The sequence below is a fragment of the Theobroma cacao genome, chromosome 7 (assembly GCF_000208745.1).
Source record: "Theobroma cacao cultivar B97-61/B2 chromosome 7, Criollo_cocoa_genome_V2, whole genome shotgun sequence".
In the NCBI taxonomy this organism is placed as follows: domain Eukaryota; kingdom Viridiplantae; phylum Streptophyta; class Magnoliopsida; order Malvales; family Malvaceae; genus Theobroma; species Theobroma cacao.
The window spans coordinates 6,885,439-6,906,939 of NC_030856.1; the positions used below are offsets into that span (position 1 = coordinate 6,885,439).

At 30.2% G+C, this 21,501-nt stretch overlaps 1 protein-coding gene and 1 pseudogene across 2 annotated transcripts; both read right to left on the minus strand.

Annotated features, from left to right (window-relative positions):
- LOC18594203 overlaps nt 1-21,501 on the minus strand; it is a 92,043-nt pseudogene that overhangs the window by 42,295 nt on the left and 28,247 nt on the right.
- On the minus strand, nt 6,680-11,189 carry LOC18594205 (probable leucine-rich repeat receptor-like protein kinase At1g35710). 2 transcript variants are annotated; one of them, XM_018124590.1, is made up of 4 exons: nt 10,160-11,189; nt 9,251-9,322; nt 8,272-8,343; nt 6,680-8,031 (listed from the first exon to the last, which is right to left on the minus strand). In XM_018124590.1, exons 1-4 carry the CDS (start codon nt 11,142-11,144, stop codon nt 6,749-6,751), a joined length of 2,412 nt encoding a protein of 803 aa, XP_017980079.1. In that variant the 5' UTR covers nt 11,145-11,189; the 3' UTR covers nt 6,680-6,748. The 2 variants fall into 2 exon arrangements, with proteins under 2 accessions (XP_017980079.1, XP_017980080.1); XM_018124591.1 differs by lacking the exon at nt 8,272-8,343.

Consider the following 21,501-nt stretch of genomic DNA (forward strand, 5'->3'; position numbering starts at 1 on the left):
TTATCATCATCTCTTACATGAAAGGTCTATTATGTTACCTTCCCGCAAGATATGAGTGAAAGAAACATGATTAAGATGACGACGCAACGCATCAATCTCATTAAAACCTTGCCAGCAGTCCCAAGGTCTAAGTGATTCACTGTACACCCATGCGATAGCAATTTTAGAGTCAAACTCAATAGTTACATGAGAGTTAGGATACGGAGGGGATGAAAGAAGTCTAAGAGCATGAAGAATTGCCATGAGTTCTGCAAAATTTGAATCATGGATACCAAGTGGACCAAAGAAGACACCAACCACAATTCCATCAGAATTTCTTAGAACTCCCACATCCTGTTGGTCTTTTAGCAGAGCCATTAACGTTAAATTTAAATTCCCCTACTACTGGTGGTTGCCATTAAGTTTGAAGACGATGAACATGAGCTGTCTGTCGATGATGAATGCAAATAGAAGGTGCCATCCACCATCTATTGTCATCAAACTAGTACATGTATTGTACGTAAATACTTATTTTCAAATTTATTTTGAAATAAAATTTCAAGTAAAATAAAAATATATTTAAAATATAAAGTTAATTATCTATAAATAAATATAATTAGTGTTTTAATTATATATAGTTGATATCTTATAATATTAATCATTGAAGTATTCAAAACTGTTAAAATTAATCAAAATATTTTTTAATGAAAATCATTAAATATAATTGGAAATCTTATTTTAACAAATGAGATAAATATTATTATATTTATAATAAAAAAATATATGTAATCAAAATTATTCCATGTAATTAAATTTTAGTAATATTAACGATAAAAATATTTAAAATAATAAATTTAAAATATAATAAACAAATATGATTGTTTCCATGGATCAAGAAGTTATTCTAACATTCATACTTATATATAATTATATATACCTACCAGCCAACTACAAATTACACAACTGATACGATGTTGTTTGCTCAAAACAAAATCATTGCCCAGTACGTGTGTAAATATACATGCACACATGGACATACAAACATGTCTATGCATACATCTTACACATAGATACATCCATTAGATCAAGATTAGACCTAAAAATTATCATTAATTGACAAAGAAAAACAAGTCATGTTTCTTTATCAAATTAAGCCATTTTTTTTCCAATTTACTAACTGTCTTTGTGAAAATAAAAGGAGGCATGATTAGTACCATTATTCTTTCTACAACTTATATTTCATGGCACCTTAATTTGCAGCCACAAAGGAAACAAACAGAAATGAAATATCGAACAAAGAATGAACTTTCTACGTAAAATTCAAACAATAAAACGATTCAACACTAACAATTGACCAGTCTCCGTTTGACAAAAAAATTTCCAAACCCATAAGTTGACTCTAATAATCGGCAACCTTTAGCAGACTGAATGGTTAGGAGACGTGGGCCGGTTCTCATCTGTCAGAACTGTGCATGATGTGGTCACGTAAACATGTTCAGATACTCAACCACTCACCAAAAAATTACATGTTTTTTTGCTAATCGTGAGCTCTAATAAATGAAGAGCAAACCCATAAATCTGTGAAAAGTATCTCCTGATAGAGGAAACATTAGTTACACTGAATCCACTCATGAAAGTATACCTTTGACTCTGTTCATTGGAATCCTCAAAGACATACCGACACTTTAATATGATCAAATATTTCCACATAAAGAAAAGTTATTAAATCAACGTCTCAATGGTGACAGAAGCACTAGAACAAGATGTAAAATAGTAGTTGGTGCAGAAAGGCAAATCAGAGAAGGTTTTGGTGCAAGGCGGCATATATAGAAAACTCACCGGTTTTGACTAAGAACATTGTTCACGAGATTATTAGGCTTAGTTTGTAGGTAACATTTCGAACCAGCAATTATAGAATCAATGTGGGTTGCAACCTACTTCTTCACAGGAAAGAGTCCACTCCAGGAGCTGTCGCTTAGATTATTTTCAGCAATGAGCCATTTGGAAAATTTCCATAACAAAACTCATTGTTCTCATGAAAAGATACATAGAAAGCTCTAGAAAAAGGCCTATAAACATTTTTGAGATATTTTTAACGGCTTTTGATTATAGATTTGCCATGGAAAACAAGTAGGGAGTGAACAGAAAAGAAGCCGTGATTAATGGTGACCAGGTTGCAGCGTTGCTGGTTTAATCCGTATTAAAGAAAAATTGTTCTGAGTTAAAACTTCAAACAAATGATGAAAAACCTTGTTAAAAATTGAACATATAGCTATCTCATCATTTCAGTTTTACCTTTAAAACAAATAATTAAATAATAGATAAACACTGGAAAGCTTAAGCAGGCCAAAAATTTGACTTGTAAGCTAATAGTAGAGTAAGAATGATGAAAATCCAAAACTAAGGTGCGTCTGGTTAATTTCTTCTCTCGAATTTTCTTTAGATGATTTGACAAATAAATTTAAAAGGAAAATATAATTTCCTTAATCAATTTAGATAACCTGAGGAAACAAAACATGAATTTCCTAATTATCTTTCTTACATATCTGAAGTTACCGTAGCAAAAACTGAAGTTTACTTCAATGTGGAATTGTGAAGATGAACAGTGACAAAGTTATTGTGAATTTATTTGTCTTATTGTGCTCTGTTCCAATTCCTGTGGTTTGTGATTACTTGAAATTTTGAAGAACTTTGAGAGAACACAAATCACAATCAACCATCACTCGATTAATCAAATCATCACCTTAATTTATCCTGGACTAGGCAACTACAATCAAATTCTCACTATTTAAACCCAATTTCATGACTTTCCATCGCCTACCTGTATGTTATGTAATGTGTTGTGAGCAGGCCTAAGGCTCAAAGACATACCAAGTCCTATCAGAAGGTTCTTATGTGACTTCAACAATAGTTACTCCATCTGTCCCGAAAAGGATAGGCTATATATTCCCCAGCAATTGTCAGCTGTCAGGGAAGGATACCAACCATAATACTATCTCTCCTTTCTCTCTTATATCCTCCCTGTTTATTCTTTCCTTCTCTTCCTCCTTTGATGAGTTTTCACTCACATAAAGCATCAGAAAAGGAATCACAAGAATGCTGGGATTTGACCTCATGCTCAAACATGAAAATAATCAACAATTAAAATAGTAACGCAGCGGAAAAATAAGATAATTTAATCAAAAAAATAGTTGAATTCTACAGGATCAATGTTTGTGTTTTTCATATAACTTTTAAATTAATAATGAACACTCATAAGTTTAAGAGTTACATACCTTGCTCTGGATATCGTAATCAAGAGCCAATTAAATCCAAATCTTTGCTTCTTCACCTTTAGGATTTGTCAAATCTTTAGCCACCCAAGTGTTTGGCCTCTAACAGTAATCCACACAGTAACTGAATAAGACCTTCTCAAAGGTAGAATTTTTTTACTTGTGATAGCAAGTATTGTTTCTAAAACAAAAAAGGACCAAAAATTCTTGCTGAATCTTATTTTTGTCAGAGAAAGAAAACTATTTTTTTTTCTTATTTTATGAAAGCAGTTGAGAAGTGGTTGGAGGCTTCTTGTTTTTAGTTTGCTAATATAACATATTTATATAGCCAAACTAATATGTAACCTTAAATACAACAGTTGTATTTTAATTTAATTAAGTCTCTGAAAACTTAATTAATTTCTCACTTTATTTTGGTCTCTTTCAATTAAGTCTAACTTAATTAATTATCCTTATTTAATCTCAATCATGTCACTTAATGTGTGTGACCCATTAGGCTTCTAACATGTTGGCAATAAATATAAATCATAATCAAATATCAATTTGATAATTAATTTATATTTATAGATCATGAGCGGCATCTAGCAATACATCATGACCACCTAAATGTTAGAAAGTCAATTAAAGAATTTGACAAAGCCCTTCAGTGATAAGCCTCTCAGTGCAATACAGTCTTTTTATCAAATATCCCGGATATGTCATTAAGCATGGCTCAGTGTCTACTTATGACATTCCATATTAGTTCCCATAATTCATGACTAACCTTATGAATTTAGAAAACTAACTTTCCTCAAATTCATTATGCTTTGGCCAAAGACTTCATACAAGTTAATCACGAATTGAAAACAAGTGAGATACATCCCCTCATATCACTTGGGGTGATGAATCTTCTCTTGACCACTCATTTACCTTCGCATGCTTTATGGCATACCTAAAAGCACCCTGTTTGGGCATCTGGTTGCTTCCAAACCCGTAGGGGTGAAATCAAAGTATGTCATTCCCCATACAAGATGACCTGGTGTCTCAAGTATAAGGACTAGTTGCACGACTATCACATGAGAACATTTTCCATAGACACTTGAGTGAAATACCAAATGGACTTCTCATAGCGGGTCAGTGAACTTGTTCTTTAACAAGCACCTACACGTTATCCCCAAGTATCCCATATACTTCAATCTATGAGATCGATTGCTTACTTCCCAAGTAAGGAGGCTTAACATGTACCAGTCTTTGAGCATTGCCAATGCCCTATCTTGACAATACAATGACCAAGAACAATTTTAGGAATATGGCTTTGATGCATAGTGATCTCATAATTGTTACAATTTTACAATTCCCTTGCAAGGCCTTTATATTCTATGGGCTTCATCCAATTAGTACTTAATAACTCTTTATTATTGCACTAACATGAAGGAAAACCTCTATCACATGTAATTATGTGATTAAATATGCATTAAATGACAATATATGTATATTTCTTGACCAATCCAATTGGCTTAAGGGCATATACCAACAAAGAAAACCTTAGATGTTCCATTTCTATACAGGCCCAGACGCATCATCTCAGCCCAGATCATCCCAGTCCATGTCTAACAACATAATGCACTTACAAAGACAAATCGAAAGTAATCTCTAATATTTATTTATTCATATTGGTTGTTTCAAGACTATGCATCACCAATATTACATGGATAATTATATTAAAAAATTATAATTGATTAACAGTGTAACAAGTCAAACCTAATTGTGTCCTTAGTGTAGAATTCACTGAAAAATTAAGCTATTACAGTGCCAAAGAAACACATAATTTAAAAAAAAAAACCCTAATTTTTGGACACCTATAAAAGTTAGGTTAAGAAATATAAGCAATATATACTAAATCTTATATCTCTATAAGTGTTTTTTTTATGAGATTATATTTACAAATAAAAATTATAATTACATCAAATAATTTTATATATATATTATAATATAAAATAAATTTTTAAATAAACCAAAAGTTATCCACCCATAAAATTAGATCTATATAGTACAACAATAACTTTATTTGAACTAGGTTATCATAGCATAACATAAAACTAAAGACAATTCTGAAAGTTGAATAAATTAAAAATAACATCTTAAAGCAACCGGCTTGTGAAGAAAAGGTAATCAAGAGAGGCTCTTGCCTCCAAAATAAAGAAAAAAAAACAACCAATTACTTGGTAAAATAAAAGCACCTTGACATTGATACGTTGAACCTGCACTCAAACTTAATTTCTCGATTTGGGATGCAAAGGAGTCCAATGGAAACGTCCTCAAGGTAATGGTATTTCCATCAAGTCCACCTGTTCGAATCCTTCAAAAACTTGATTTTGATCTTCTGCAGCTTAGCAACAACGTTTTTCATGTCAATCCTTTCTTCTGGCAACTCTTTTGAACATTCTAACGCCAATTACAAAATAGACAATGCACAATCCTTTATTGCAACATGTTCTCGCTCCCAGCTATTGATTAGCAAATTGGCATCTATAACTTGAGTTAATGCAAATGGTAACGACTCAGTCACCCAATGTTTTAAGCTCATTTCTCCAACAAACATTTCATTTGTGGGCTTTTTTCTTGTTAAGGTTTCAATTAGAAGAATACCAAAACTATACATGTCGCCTTTTATGGAAACAACTCCTTGTGTTCCGTATTCTACATGTAAGTGATTAAAACCATCATCAAAGTATGCAATGATTTTACATGAATTATCATAATGGATAAAAAAAGTCTAAAGTTTAAGCATTACCTGGTGCCATATACCCAATTGTTGCTAGTGTTATGGTTTGTACCGTTGAATCCTCTTTACTTAACAGCTTTGCAATGCCAAAATCACCCAAATGTGCAACCATATCTTCATCTAATAGAACATTGTTGGGTTTTAAATCACAATGGGCCACAGGACTTGTCTGACCATGATGGAGGTATTCTAATGCGGAGGCCACATCAATCATAATGTTCAACCTATGCAAGATATTAAGAAAGTAGTTATGAGAATACAACCACTTCTCGAGGCTTCCATTAGGCATGAACTCAAGAACTAAAGCTTTAAAATCAACATTGCAGCAACTACTGATGATTTTGACTAAATTCCGATGGCGAATGTTGCGCAAGACCTCACACTCAACGTCAAAGCTCTTAAATGATCTTTCAAACTCCAAATTGAAGACTTTTATGGCTATGTTCAGTCCATCTGAAAAAATACCTTGGTATACTGAGCCAAAACTCCCCACACCAAGTAATTTACTTTCACAAAAACCATTTGTGGCCTGATAAAGCTCTTGGTATGAAATTCTTCTCCACTTTGCTAAACCAATCGAATTTTCTCGATCAATTTTTTGCTTTGCATGCTTTTTTCGGCTTTGCAAGAAAACGACAATTAAGGCTAGAATTAATAGCGTTGAGCCAACTGGCAATAGAATAAATTCTATAAGCTTAATAGCTTTCCTTGAATGTTTAGCAGAATTACTTGTTCATGGTGGGAGTTGTAGTCGAGGTGCACCACATAGCGCTTCATTCCCCATGAATGATTGAATTGAGTAGTTGGCAAAAGGTCCTCCATTAGGAATTTCTCCCTGCAATCTATTAAATGAGACATTCAAAAACTCGAGATGCAAGAGTTTTTGCAAGGACTTTGGAATAATTCCAGAGAAATTATTCCTTGATAGATCCAAAAATTGCAGTCCTATCAGCCCACCCAATAACTCAGGTATAGACCCGTTCAATCTGTTACCGGATAAAGAAAGATAAGTTAGGTCTTCAAGAGCACCAATGCTACTCGGAATTTCACTTGAAAATTGATTTTCGGAAAAATCAATCATTGTAACAACCTTCCAATTTCCAATGTCAATTGGGAGATCCCCGCTAAGAAAATTGGAAGATAAGTCTAGTTGCAAGATATCCACAAGCCTTGTGAAGGTCGAGGGTATTGAGCCAATTAACTTGTTGGAGTCAACAAATAGCTTTCTAAGAGAAATGATATCACCCAAGCATGTTGGTATTGATCCAGACAATTGGTTACCTGTAAGATTCAAGAAACCTAAACTCTTCAGATGGCATAACTCAGATGGAATAGATCCTTCTAACTTATTGCCATGAAGAAAGAGACCTTGCAACTTTTCTAATCTTCCAATTGTGGTGGGAATAGATCCAATCAATTCATTGTTAGGTATGTACAAGTTGATCAAGTTGATTAGGTTGCCAATCTCTCCTGGAATGTTTCCTCCAATGTTGCAGTGCGAAGCAGCGATTGTTTGAATAGAAATAGAGAGATTTCCTATAGAGATAGGAAGTTCAGCATCGATCAATGGATTAAAACAAAAAGACAAGAGCCTCAAGTCTTTGCAATGAGCTAAAGAAGAGAGAAAGCTCAATTCTGGAGATGAAGGTGAGTGAGCTAAATTATTATTCTGTAAGTTGAGAAATTGTAGATCTCTTAGATTTCCGAGGCCATTGGGAAAATATCCGGAAAATGAATTATATGACAAGTCAAGGTGCATTAGCTTAGAGGCATTACAGATGGTGGTAGGTATTGTTCCATTTAACTCATTAAAATCAATAGCAAGCCATTCAAGTTTTGGAAGCCAAAGTCCCGTGCTCCATGGAAGACGACTTGAGAGATGGTTTGAATTGAGTGAAATGGCCCGCAGAGTTGAGCCATTAAAGATCTGAGGAGGGATATGTCCGAAAATACTATTACGTTCCAAATCCAAAATTTCTAATTTTGGCAGGTTGCCTATCTCAAGTGGTATTTTACCTGCCACAATATCAGAAGAGTCATTCGAATTTGTTCTAGTGATCTTGAAGTAAATAACAAAATTAATCATAAAAGTTTTACGCACATTCTTATTTTTATATTTTATATTTTATATTATAGATATATATAATAAAGAAGCAAACAATTAAGATTTGTAAATAATATTAATTATTCAAATATTTACAACAGTTACAGCTCTATAGAAACTAAACATACATGAGAAAAAATATAACTTATTACCTGTCAATTTATTAAGGGCAAGAGCAAGCTCTGTCAGAAGTGTTAGGTTACCAATCTGTTGTGGAATTTCACCAGCGTAACGAAATTGATGCCTTAATTATTTTCAAACTTAGAAACAACTTATAAGGGCCACTTGTTTGTCACAGTTTAAAATTCAAATACACTCGAGCATTTGGCTTATTAGTTAGTGAATGATCTCCCTTGTTAAAGAGTAAAGTTCAAATCCCTCTTCTCTAAATAAAAAAAAAATTAAAATTTAAATAATACAAAGCAATATAATCTTGCACTTTCGAAACAATTTGTTATAATTACTGGTTGATGCAATATAATCATAGGGAAATTTACAAAATTTAAGGGCATTTTCATCTTATTTTGTCCATTTATGTGCTCAAGAGAAAAGGAAGGGACGACAAATAGAGCTTGGGGGGAGGGGGGTTGACAAGTCGGCGAAAGAAGGGGAGGAACAGAAGAGAGAGAGAGAGAGAGAGAGGAGGAAGAGTCACACCAGTTTAGACAAGTTTATTTAAATAATGTATGAATAGCGGAAAATCAGTCTTGACGAACATCAAATCTTATACTTTACATCAAAAAGAAAAAGGATAAAATATACAACTAAAACGTAATCATAGTGAATTTAAAAGAAGATGTAATAAGCAATTAAAAGAATTACGAGATTGCAAAGTGTGACATTGTTAAAAGAAAAAACCAATAAAAAAATGGACTAGAAATATGTTAAAAATACGTCACAATCTTTATTTGTATTTGTTTTTTTAAATTATTTATTTGGATTTGTTAATAACAAAATAACAAAATTAATTATAAAAATTTTACACACATTTCTATTTTTATATTTTATATTATAGATATATATAACAAAGAGTCAAACAATTAGGATTTGTAAATAATATTATTCAAATATTTTCAACAGTTGCCGCTATAGAGAAACTAAATATACATGAGAAAAAATATAACTTATTACCTGTCAATTTATTACTGGAAAAATCAAGCTCTGTCAGAAATGTTAAGTTACCAATCTGTTGTGGAATTTCACCTGCATAATGAAATTGATCCCTTAATTATTTTCAAATTTAACAACTTATAAGACCCACTTGTTTGTCAAACGAAACAATCAAAATTACCAAAGAAAGTTTAGAACTTAAATAATACAAAGCAATATAATCTTCACGTTATGGTTAACTTATTATTGGTTTTTTCAATTTATTTAATATAATGACAATAAATTAGAAAAAGTCTAAACCACCAACATAGATAAGTAGATAGTATATTTGAGTTTTTGTTTGAATGATTCGCGAAGATAATAGAAATAAAATTCTTGATTGTAAATGAAAAAGGAATTAAAAAAAAGTGAAGATCAATGGTATAAATTAATTTAAATAAAAAACAATGAGATTAAATAAAGAGGGTGAATCTATTACCAAAAACCACCAAAATATAGAAAAGAAAGATATGGAAAATCCAGATAATATCATACACCCAACAAGAGGTAAATTATAAACTATTTGTTACGATTATTAGTTGATGCAATATAATTAGGACAATTGCTATTTTCAATTAAAAATTTTACATTTTTTCGTTTTGTTTCACTCAAGTGTGTTTTCTTAATCTTAACTTCACATAAAAAGAAAAAGGATAAAGTATACATCAACTTAAAAGTCATTGCAGCGAATTTAATAGAAGAAGTAATAAGGAATTAAAGGAATGACTAGATTGCAAAAATGTGATTGCGTTAAAAAAACAAACCCAATAAAAAGAGAAACTAAAATATTGTAGGCCCAAAAAGAGAAAAAAAGAAAAAGACTTTGCTATTGTGAGAAAGAAAGGACTAGAAATATGCTAAAAATGCACCCAATATTTATTTTTCTTTTACCTTTGAGGTTGTTGCCTGCAATATACAAAAGCTCGAGCATAGTCGAATTTCCTATTTCTTTCGGAATAGTTCCTTCGAAATGATTATCAGATAAGGATAAAATTTTTAACTCTTGACACTTGAATAAACTCCTTGGAATTAGACCAGAAAGGAGGTTAAAACTCATGTAAAGCCCTTTTAATTTAGGCAAACGATCAAACATATCTGACGAGATATGACCAGTAAGGTTATTAAATGTTAAAGCAATTTTTTGCAAGGAAGACATGTTGAGTGGGATGGAAGGTATGGAACCAATTAGCTGATTGCAGCTAAGACGAATCTCTAGCAATGAAGATATGCTGAAGACTGAGGAAGGTATGGAGCCTGAAAGCTGATTGCTGTCCAAATATAAAAATCTCAAGCTAGAAAGATTTCCGATTTCCACAGGGATACGTCCTTGCAGATTGTTGTTATACAAGCTCAAGAACTCTAGTTTTGACAAAGAGCACAAAGAAGATGGGATATCTCCCAGGAAGTTATTACCGGCTAAACTCAAGTTTTGAAGTTTAGAGAAGGAACCAAACCAGGATGGGATTTCCCCGTTGAAATTGTTGTTAGGCAAAAGAAGATATCTCAACCGACGCAAATTAGCCAACTCGATAGGCATCGAACCGTAAAAGCTGTCGTTTCCAATGTTGAGGAAAGCAATGAAAGACAGATTTCCCATGTCTGGTGGTATGGTTCCAGAGACATTCATGCCAAATAGATCCAAAGCAATGACTCTGTGGTGTCGAGATCCGCAAGTGACACCAACCCAATTGCAAATACAGGTAGCAGTTGACCAGTTGGTTGCCAGAAGATCACTGTTGACTCGGGCTTTTAGTGCAAGAAGAGCCAACTGGTCTGTGCTGATGTTGGTTGTTGTGGATTTGATAGAGAATGAAACCCCAAAATTAGGCAGCAACACCACCAACATAAGAGCCAGAATGAACCGAGTGTTTCCCATGAAGTTATGTCGAAGTGGAACTTGTGAAAGGAAAATTTGTGAATTATAAATGAGAAAGATGATGTTTCTTTTTCAATATATAGAAAATGCAAAAACTGTGATGGGAACTATTTCCACATATCTAAAGTCCAAAAAAGGGATTTTTAATTATAAAGCTTCGTACAATATACCAATTTAATTTTTTTTAATATCTGTGACACACACTTACATAAATAGAAGTAATTCTTTTTATCTCATAAATCTGATCCTCCTCTCAGATCATGATTGAAATAAGAAAATTTAAGTTAAAATTCTAAGTTTTAAGTTAGTATTCCTTCAAATACTAAAATAAATAACTATGATTAAGGGAATATGTGTAGAGATGTTAAAAATTTTATTCTGACTACCAAAACGAACATTGAAACAGATAGGACCATTAAGATATTTGCTCCACACAATAGCATACGAAAATCACTCTGTCAAGCTCCATTAATTCTAACAAAGACTTTTTCGGTGGCTGTAATTAATTAAGTCTTTTCAAACATTGACTTGGTAAGAGTACTTCCACCAGATCATGCAAGTCCAACTTAGTACCTGTTTGATCTGGTTTTTTTTTAGTTTATTTATTTTTTAAAATAAGAAATCAGGCTAAATAAGATTTTTTAGAAGCTCTTAAAAAAATAGCTTTTTTAAAAAAATAAAATTAAAAAAAGTTCCAGAAATAAGCTTTCTCTTCTCTTCTTTTAAAAATATGTTATTTTTTTAGTAAATATCCCCCTCTCTCTCTCAATCAACCTCCCTCTGCAAATCACCATTCTCTAACACAAATCATGATTTTCCTCTCTTCTACCTCTTTACAAAGACAATCGGAAAAAAAGAAATAAAAAACAAAAGACTTAACAACAAAATAGCAAAATTTAGGCTTTTTTTGTTCCTTATAAAGATTAAGAGAAAAGAAGACTCAAAAAGTCAAAGCTGCATTCAGATGCTATTCAAAGGTTATCTCTCTTCTTCACCAACAGATTTTAATATCAAATACATTGTTTCTTTTTTCCTCCTTTTTTTTGGAAAATTGAAGCATCATGGTCCGATTGCTTGCTAGATCAACAAAAATCTAATACTATTATTACTATATAAGTTTGAGAGTTGTTCCGTTTCTTTATGGATTTTTTTTATTTTAACATTTGAAATTGTATATAAAATCGAAACAAATTTGTTCAGCTTTAATTTGTTAAGTAATTGAAGATGGCATAAATATTCTTTATGATAATTTTAATCAAAATTAGAACTTATATAATTTATTTTACCAAACAGCTCACTAAATAGTTTTAGCTTAATTTTAAAAGCTATTACTTTTCATAAGAGCTTTGTAATAGCTTTTAAGCTAAAAAATGCTAAACCAAATTGGTTCTTATTGCAGTGACTCTATGACCTTTACTAGTTTTTCTTTTTCTTTTTTTTTCTTTTGTGGCTATAAATTAAGTCCTCTCAAACGATGACCTGGTAAGAATACTTCCATCCAATCATGCATGACGAACTCTATTGTCATTAAGGTTGATATTTTTCAAGCTACTAGTTTTTCTTGCAATGCGCTTTGTGATTCCCAATTATCTATTTATTATTAATCGAATGACAACTCTTCATTATTTTATTTCTTATCTGAAAATTTACATTTAACTTTTTAAATAAAAAAATGTATGTATGTTTATTATTGAATCAAATACTTAGGGTCATTTAGTAACTGAAAAATAACATTTTGGGAGAAAAATTTTCAATGTACCAGAATAATTTAATATTTTCTGATCTTTAGATAAACTGTCAAAAATATTTCTTTTTATTTGGATGATCTCATAAAAAATATTTTCCACATCACTGAAGGAGTTATTCAATGTTCAAATGATAAATAGGAGTTGATGGTGTCATTTGGTTTCCACTAATTTGAGATCAAAATTTAGAATAAAAATGAAAATAGGCAAAATCAATAATGGTATTTTCCAAAATATTTAACCACACATTTGTAATAAAAGTAAGCTTTAATTTTCAAAAAATTTTCCATCTTATCACTTTTTACCTTAACACTATAAAAATATTAAGATTTATCAATTATGTAAGACATCTAAAACTTATACTTATAAATTTGTATTCATTAAATGACGATCATTGAAATATTTTTTATTATGATTATTAATAAGATCTATTCAATTTATAAATAAAAATTTTAATTGCATTGAATGATTTCATTGAAAAAATATATATTTTTAAAATTTTAATAGTATTGAACAATTTAAATATTCATATTTTAAATTAAATATTTTTTAAGTTAAATATCTTCTACGCGTAAGGCATTTTAAGTGGTCAACAGGTATATTTCCTGTTGACCTGTAAACAGGGGTTGACCTAAAAATTTTTCTGAGTGATGTCATAACTAAAATAGTAATAATTAATTTTTTTTCTTCAATCTAGGATCTGCCTAAAGAGTACTTAGATTAAATTCAACAAAACTTTGCTTAGAAGATTGTTGAGTACCATTATTAGTAGAATTATATAATTTTTTTTTAAAAGATAATATAGATTCCATTAATAGCATGCTTTACAAAAAGAAGCCAAAAATGGCAAGAGCTGCAAATCAAGCAGCATCAAGACAGACTATACAAGCTCAAAAACAACTCAGGTTGTAACGGCATCAAAAGGCTGTAGAATTATGTTGTTGTCCAGGACGTGAGTCATGTGAGATAATTTTTTTGTATTTTAAAATATCTTTTTATAACTTATTTATCTAAAAACTTGTTAAAAATTACTACTCATTAGCATAAATTAAAATATTAAAATTAAATAAAATATGATCTTACATGGCAAATTATCACGTTGAACAACTAACAATATAACAATTTTCTATTCATTGATTAAAACTAAATATAAGTATCCACAAACCACATAAAGTTAAATACAAAAATCAAATAATCAATATCTACAAAATAAATCAAAAAAAGAAAGACTCAAAATTTCAAGAAATTATTTGACATGCAATACTATTTTTTATTAACTAGATTATAATTATGAACCCAAACTATCATATTAACCAAAAAATATTTAGACATGAAGTATTTAAAAACTTAATTTGGGTTGAAAATTATTTACAATTGAAGCCTAAATGAATTGTTTTAAAAGAGTAAAAACCCAGACAAAGACTGAGAAAAGGAAGCATCACTGCAAGTCTCAAGAGTAGGACTTGAATTTTTTTTAGAGAGAGAGTAGTTTAGGTTGAATTTTTTAATAAAATCTTAAATTATAGGAAATTTTTTTTTGTCTTTGCAAGTAATATTTAAATATTCATATATAAATTACTTTTTGACAAATCTACTTTTTGATAATATTTAAATATTATTAATATATAGATTTTTCAATTAAATCTACTTTTTGACCCTATACTCCTTACAAAATTGCAAAAAATTAGTAGATTCATAGTGTCAATAACTATATAAAACTCTAAATTAGTAATATAATAAGTAAATATTTTTTGTGATTGAGTGGTATCATGTGACACCACTTCGACGAACATAGACATGACACCACTTCCATGAACGTAGGTCCGCCCTTACTTATAAAATGTTCTACACTTGGAATAACTTTTTAGTCTTTTGAATAAGTTTAAGTCCTGAAAATATTTTTAAAAATTCTATCCTTACTTGTAAAATGTTTTAAACATTTTTAGTTTTTTTATTAAACTTAAGTCTTGAATATGTTTTTTGAAAAATATTATACATCAAAACAAACAAGTCCTTAAATATATTTTTATTTTCTGTTTGAACAATAACTCTCTATTATCTTACATTTGTGTATGGGATTCAATTCCCACTTCCAATTTGATAAAATTGTGGGAAAAGTCACAACTTTCAGCGTCTTTTGCAAATGTTAATATGGTCCAATGTCTAAGATATGGGAGTTAAGCATTAAAAAAAAAAAAGAAAAGACCCAAGATAAGGGCATCCAATTGTCAATTGACGTGGCGAAAATTGATGACCACTCAATTAGTGCAAGATTCACGGAAAGATTATCACTTCTAGATGGAGGTCTTGGAAGCAATACTTTTGGGTAAGCCTCGTTTTGTCAACAAAATCCAAATAAGTGCTTCTTTAGGGATCAAATCTTTGAGCAAAGTTTAAACATTTAAAGAAGTGAGTTAATTAAGTGTGGTAAGACAATACAATCCATTTCTGATATCTTAATTCTTTACATAAAAGAAACTTTAAAATTAATTCAATGCTTACTTTTCAATTTGGAAAAACCGGAATAAGATACAGGATCAATACTGTAGAAATATTTGACTCATTTTTTTAATTAAAAGTTAGAAAAAAATAATCTTCTGAGTCAATTATTAATTGTCATTTTAATGCTGAAATTAGAAAACCATTGAAGTTTTCTAACCCAAACAATACGCTATGATTACAGCTACATATGACCTGAAGGCAACATTTTTCCTGTGTTTTCAATTTGTAACTTAAAAAAAAGATTGTGGTTGACTTAAGACTTATATGATCACAATATTCTACCATCTAGCTCAAAAAGCAAGTTTAAGTGGCATTCTTGTCAATTCCATTATTTTCATTAAGACATTTCATAGCTAAAAATCAACCAAATACTGACAAAAGTAGAAAATGTAAACCATTTTAAAACAGCAAGAGACAACTGTAGAGACATGAGATATATTTATCAACATATTTTATCTATCACAAAGCCACCTGCCACCTTGACTAATGTCTTTTTTGACAATTAACATGGAAAGATGGTAAGGGTAAAGATTGCTACATCACACTGAAGTTTTACTTGTTGACGTTCAATAACAATGTAGGCAATTTTCCATAAGAATTTGCTAGGTCCTCTCAATCTCTCTGATCTGGTTTTTCCGAAAACAGAATGTGTTGCTTGACACCACTTTTGAAGCTGCCTTTACAAATTATGATAGCAGACGGGAAAATTAGGACAACCGAGCCATAGGCAGCTCTAATACCATGTTTGTAGAAAGGAAAAGCATGAACCGTGTTGACTGTTTTCGTTCCTATTTGATGGCACATATTCAAATTCAATCCCTTTCACACAGTTTTTTTCTCTGATCCTTAGCTCACGCTACTCCCTTTTCTCAAAATTCTTAAGTTCTAACCCTAACAATGCGCTATAAGTGTAGCCGCATATTGACAACTTGTAGTTTAGAAAGTTTATGGTTGACTTAAGTCTCATATAATAAACAAATTCTACCATCCAACCCAAATTTCAAGTTTACGTCGCAATCTGATCCATTGTTTATAATAGCACATTTTGTGGTTAGAAATCAACCAATATAAAGAAAAACTATGAGATGCATACAGCAAAAAGAATTGTTATGAGATATTTATAAAAGAGCGATTTTGATTTTAAAGTTAATATAAATTGTGTGATAAAACATGACTTTCGTCATTTATATTTAAAATTTATGTTCCAAACATAGCATAACTGAAAATTGAAATAAATTTAAAACTTTTAATAGAAAATTAGCAATTCTTTCTGAACTCTATTGAATTCTGCTCTGAATCTCTAGAAAAACAAGAGAAATATCAATTCTTTTGGTTTGGAGAAGAGGAGATTGAGATACACAAGATGGACAAGAAGCAAATTGTCCAACTACAAACATATTAGAGCGACTCAGATACATCACCAGAAGAAAACAATTAAAGACCATCAGAACAAGTACCAATCATAACATTCAATTGAATTCCTAATAAAACAGAGCAGGACACCACTACCATTCACGAAACAGAACACAACCATGAAAACCGTCAACTGAATTCCTAGATATACACAAAACAAACCCCAGTCGTATTGCCTATTTTTGTATCGATATACATATGTTAATATCTAAAAGGGTAAACATATAATATTACGAATAAAACTAATTGTAGTATCAATTTTAAATAATATCTTTTACTGATCCCAACTTGGGATCAAAGTGGTAAATTAATAATTTGTTAAATTTATAAGATAATATAATTTTAAAAAAAACACATAGATCCCACTTGATATATAAATTAATAATCTCCTTATACAACAAAATTATATATACATTTGACTCAATTAGGAGGTTTTTGTAAAATATGATTCCAATATTATTTGTTTCTTTTTGAAATTGATGTCTCCTTAGACCTCATCTTTAGCTTTTCTTAGTGCATTAAGAAGCTCTACTGTAGTATTCTCATATTGTAAGAGAAAATTGATATTGGATAATAAATGCTCTAAGATCTCTTGATCGTATTTGATATTGTTGCTTAACTTACTTGCAAGTTAAATTTTTTTTACTCTTACTGTTGCAATTGCTTTTAGGTGCAATTTGAATTTTTTATGTTATATTCACACAATACTTTATGCATTTCATCTGTCATTGTTGATTTCATTACACATTTGAGATGACAAACTATTGTGTTTAGTTTTACCATTTGTGATACTATATTTTTGTAGATATAACATGTTAATTATTGATTTCATTTTTGTAATGGGATTACCTCTGCTTCATTTCAATAATATTGTATACTTTTAAAAAAAATCGTTATGTATGAATAAATTAAAGCAAGAAATCCACTATAAGTCCAAACCCATAGAATGGAAAACTGCCAACTAGTAAAGCATGGTGAGATCAAGTCTTTGAGCAATGACTTAATTTAGACTCTGTCGACCACTTCATTCGAAATTCCAGAAATAAGTCTTCGTTAACCACTTCATCCAAAATTCTCAAAAAATGCCAAATAGTATATTTCTAATGCTTTGATACTGCATCAGATCATAAAATGGTCTTGACTTGGGCCTCCTTCCCACTGTAATTCTTCTCACAACTTTGTCAAAATGAGTAACTGCACCCGTCAAGCATGACATCCAAAGCCTCCTCTAATTGGGGTCAAATCTTTCTTAGTTATTACTCTAAGATGGATATAAGATCTGTAAGTTTACAACAAAAATTTCGACTACTATAATTTGCAAGGCGTGCCAGTTGACCCAGTTTGATTCTACTCTAGACTTGACTACTATTTGAACCTAACAAACGTGTAGGAACTTGTGGAAGGAAAACTTTTGAATTATATGTGGAAAATATGATGTTTCTTTTTCAGTATATTAGATAGAAATTGTCAAAATTGTGATAGGACCTATTTCCACTAGCACCCTTCCACACTGAAAGAAAATTTACCACTTGGCATATTGGAGAGAATTCTTAAAGAGCAATGTTACCATTTCTTATTCACTTTTATTGACATATCTAAAGGCCAAAAAAAAGTATTTTTATTTATAAAATTTATTACAATATCAATTTAATTTTTTATACATATAGTACACAATTACATAAGGAGAAGTAACTCCTATTTAAAATCAAATATTGTGTAAAGATGGTTTGTATAAAAGGTGGGTTTTTCTGATCTGTTGTAAGCTTCCTTATAGGTGGCAACATTACTGATTTTAGGATATTATGCAATATAAAGGTATAATATCTTGAAATCAGGATTTTACATATTTCCTTCATTAATAAAACATTTCCATAATGTTTTTTTAAAAAATGTTGGCCCAAAAAATAAAAGAATCCTAATTGACTGTTTGACTTAGTTTATACAAGTGATTTTCTACTGCAAAAGCAGAAACAATATGTTTGGTTGTCAAAATTTTAAAATTTCTGGTTTAAGTGGAAAGTTCATTTGGTGTTTTAGACAAAATTATGAATCATTTTTTTTTCATATTTTTGGTCAATCAAATTAAAACTTCTTCAAAAATATTAATGTACAGTAACAAATATTTAATGAAATTTTTTATAATTTTGCCTTACTATTCAATAATTCATAAAACTAAGATATTAGGAAACAAATGCTCAAGTGTAAATTTCTTTGAAATTTCTTTAATAATATACAAGTAGGTCATAAAGATCTCAAAATGGTTTTATGAAATAAAACATTGCATCTTTTTTTTTATGTATGATATGAATTAAAGCAGGAAATCTAGTATAAGTCCAAAACCATAGAATGGAAAACTGCCAACTAGTCAAGCATTGTGAGCTCAAGTCTTTGAGCAATGACTTAATTTAGACTTGTCGACCACTTCATCCAAAATTCTGAAATTCCAAAAGTAAGTCTTGGTCGACCAGTACTTCATCCAAAATTCCAAAAAGACAAAAGCAAGTCTTGGTCATCCACTTCATCCAAATTCTAGAAAACAAAAGAAAATCTTTGTCATCCAAATTCTTTTGACATTTATTTTAATTAAACATTATACACATCTAACATAATTCTTTTGAAAAAAAAAATTACAAGCTCTTTGCGTAGGTGTTTATATTTTACTGTCTGCCTGGACATACTCTTAGATTCCTTTCTTTAACATATTGATTAATAATGGATATCAAGTTTATGATGACAATATTCCTTTTCATGTATATGAATAATATTCCTTTTACTAGTTCACTGCGAGAATTGAACTAAAAGGAGAATAATTAATTTGTTCTTTTGGCCCTTTGAGGAGAAAGAACTGAATAATACAAGTTCTTGATTTATTGCAAACCACGATTTGAGTCATGCAGCCAGTAATTAACAACCACTAGTGAGGCCTAATCACATATTAAGCAAAATTAATAATCAATTGGTGGTATTAATTATGCCAGTGATCGCTACATCATCAACACTGAACTTTTACTTGTTGATGTTCCATAACAGTGTAGGCAATCTTCCATAAGAAATTCCTTGGTCCTCTCAATCTCTCTGATCTAGTTTCTCCCAAAAACAGATTGTGTTGCTTGAAATCATTGTTGAAGCTACTTTTACAAATTACAATAACATAGGGAAAATAAGTAGTAGATGTCAGAATAATTTGTTTTCATTAAAAAAAATACCAAATAGTGTATTTCTAATGCTTTGATTCTGCATCAGATCATAAAATGGTCTTGACTTGGGTCTCCTTCCCACAATAATTCTTCTCACAACTTTGTCAAAATAAGCAAGTGCACCCGTCAAGCATGACATCAAAAGCCTCCTCTAAGGATATGTCTAATTGGGGTCAAATCTTTCTTAATTATTACTCTTAAATGGATGCCAGAATTTTACGTTTACAACAAAAATTTCGACCACTAATTTTCAAGACGTGCCAGTTGACTTATTAATTTACAATGATAATTTAACTTCAATGTAAGGCCGAACAATAAATAAATAAACGCAACAAATAGAATTTTAAATTATTTATTTGAATATAAGCCTAACAAAAAGGAAAAACAAACTATATTATCAATTGCAATCAATTAAGATTAATTATGTGAGGATCAATTTGCTAATTTGATAAACTAATTAGAATTTAAAAGTGCAAATAATAAGAAATATATATACGTCATGCTATTTTACACTTCTATGTATCTACACATTGATTAATTGATAGTTAAAATACTATATATTTGAAGAACCGTGTTTTCATTTAATGCACTATTTATCAAATTCAAGAAGGAACAATATATTAGTTACAAATCTTTCCTATAAATATTACCTTAAAAATATATATTGGGAAAAAAAGAAACTTATTTGAAAATTGAGACACTAGCAGAGTGTTAGAGAAATGTCGATATCCAAAATAGCTACAAATATATTCTTTTAAAATTACTAAAAAAACTCACTTAGTGTGTATTATATATTCTAGAAAAAAAATTATCTTCACTTTTGGTTTTATTTGAAGTCGTAAATTGAACCTACTCTTCGAATAGAATATATATGTACTTATTATTAAATTAAAAATTCGGGTATAAAAGATTTTTTATTCATGTGTTTGGACAGGTGATAATCACATGGGTCAACACTAACAAGGTAATATGTATCCTTATAAATGAATATGGATGGAAAATATCATAAACTAAAACCTACAGTTTAATGTACATGATTATCTAATGTAAAAAATAATACAATCCAAGTGAATTAAATGTATAGTGATTCTACCGGAATTAATGTGAAATTATATAAAATCACATTTTCAAGATGCACCGAATTCAATGTTACTATCAAATCTTTGACTTGAAACAAGCACTGAAGTGGGTAAGTCTGTAAGATGAATTTGCAAATTAGCTGTGGTTGAAAGATATGAAAAATGGATTACTAGATGCCTATATTTATACCATATTTTCAAGTCAAAGCTTTTTTAAGTATTTCTTATTGACAAAGAAGAAAAACAAGTTTTTAACGATCATATATCGAAAAGTCTAAGAGGTATTTTAGCGACTAAAATTTGAGATTTTATTTTGTAAAATTTCATGATACACATATGAAAGGTTTATTAGTTGTGAATACATTTATCATCTTCTTTTACATGAGTAACTATTTGATCATGAATTATAAATCTTACATAT

Bases quoted from the DNA above. Each gene is read 5' to 3' on its own strand.
- LOC18594205 (XM_018124590.1), bottom strand. From the start codon at position 11,144: ATGGGAAACACTCGGTTCATTCTGGCTCTTATGTTGGTGGTGTTGCTG. The intron at 9,323-10,159 runs GTAAAAGAAAAA...TTCATTATGCAG, and splicing joins TGCAGGCAACAACCTCAAAG to GTGAAATTCCACAACAGATT. The intron at 8,032-8,271 runs GTAATAAGTTAT...ATATTGTGGCAG, and splicing joins TGCCCTTAATAAATTGACAG to GTAAAATACCACTTGAGATA.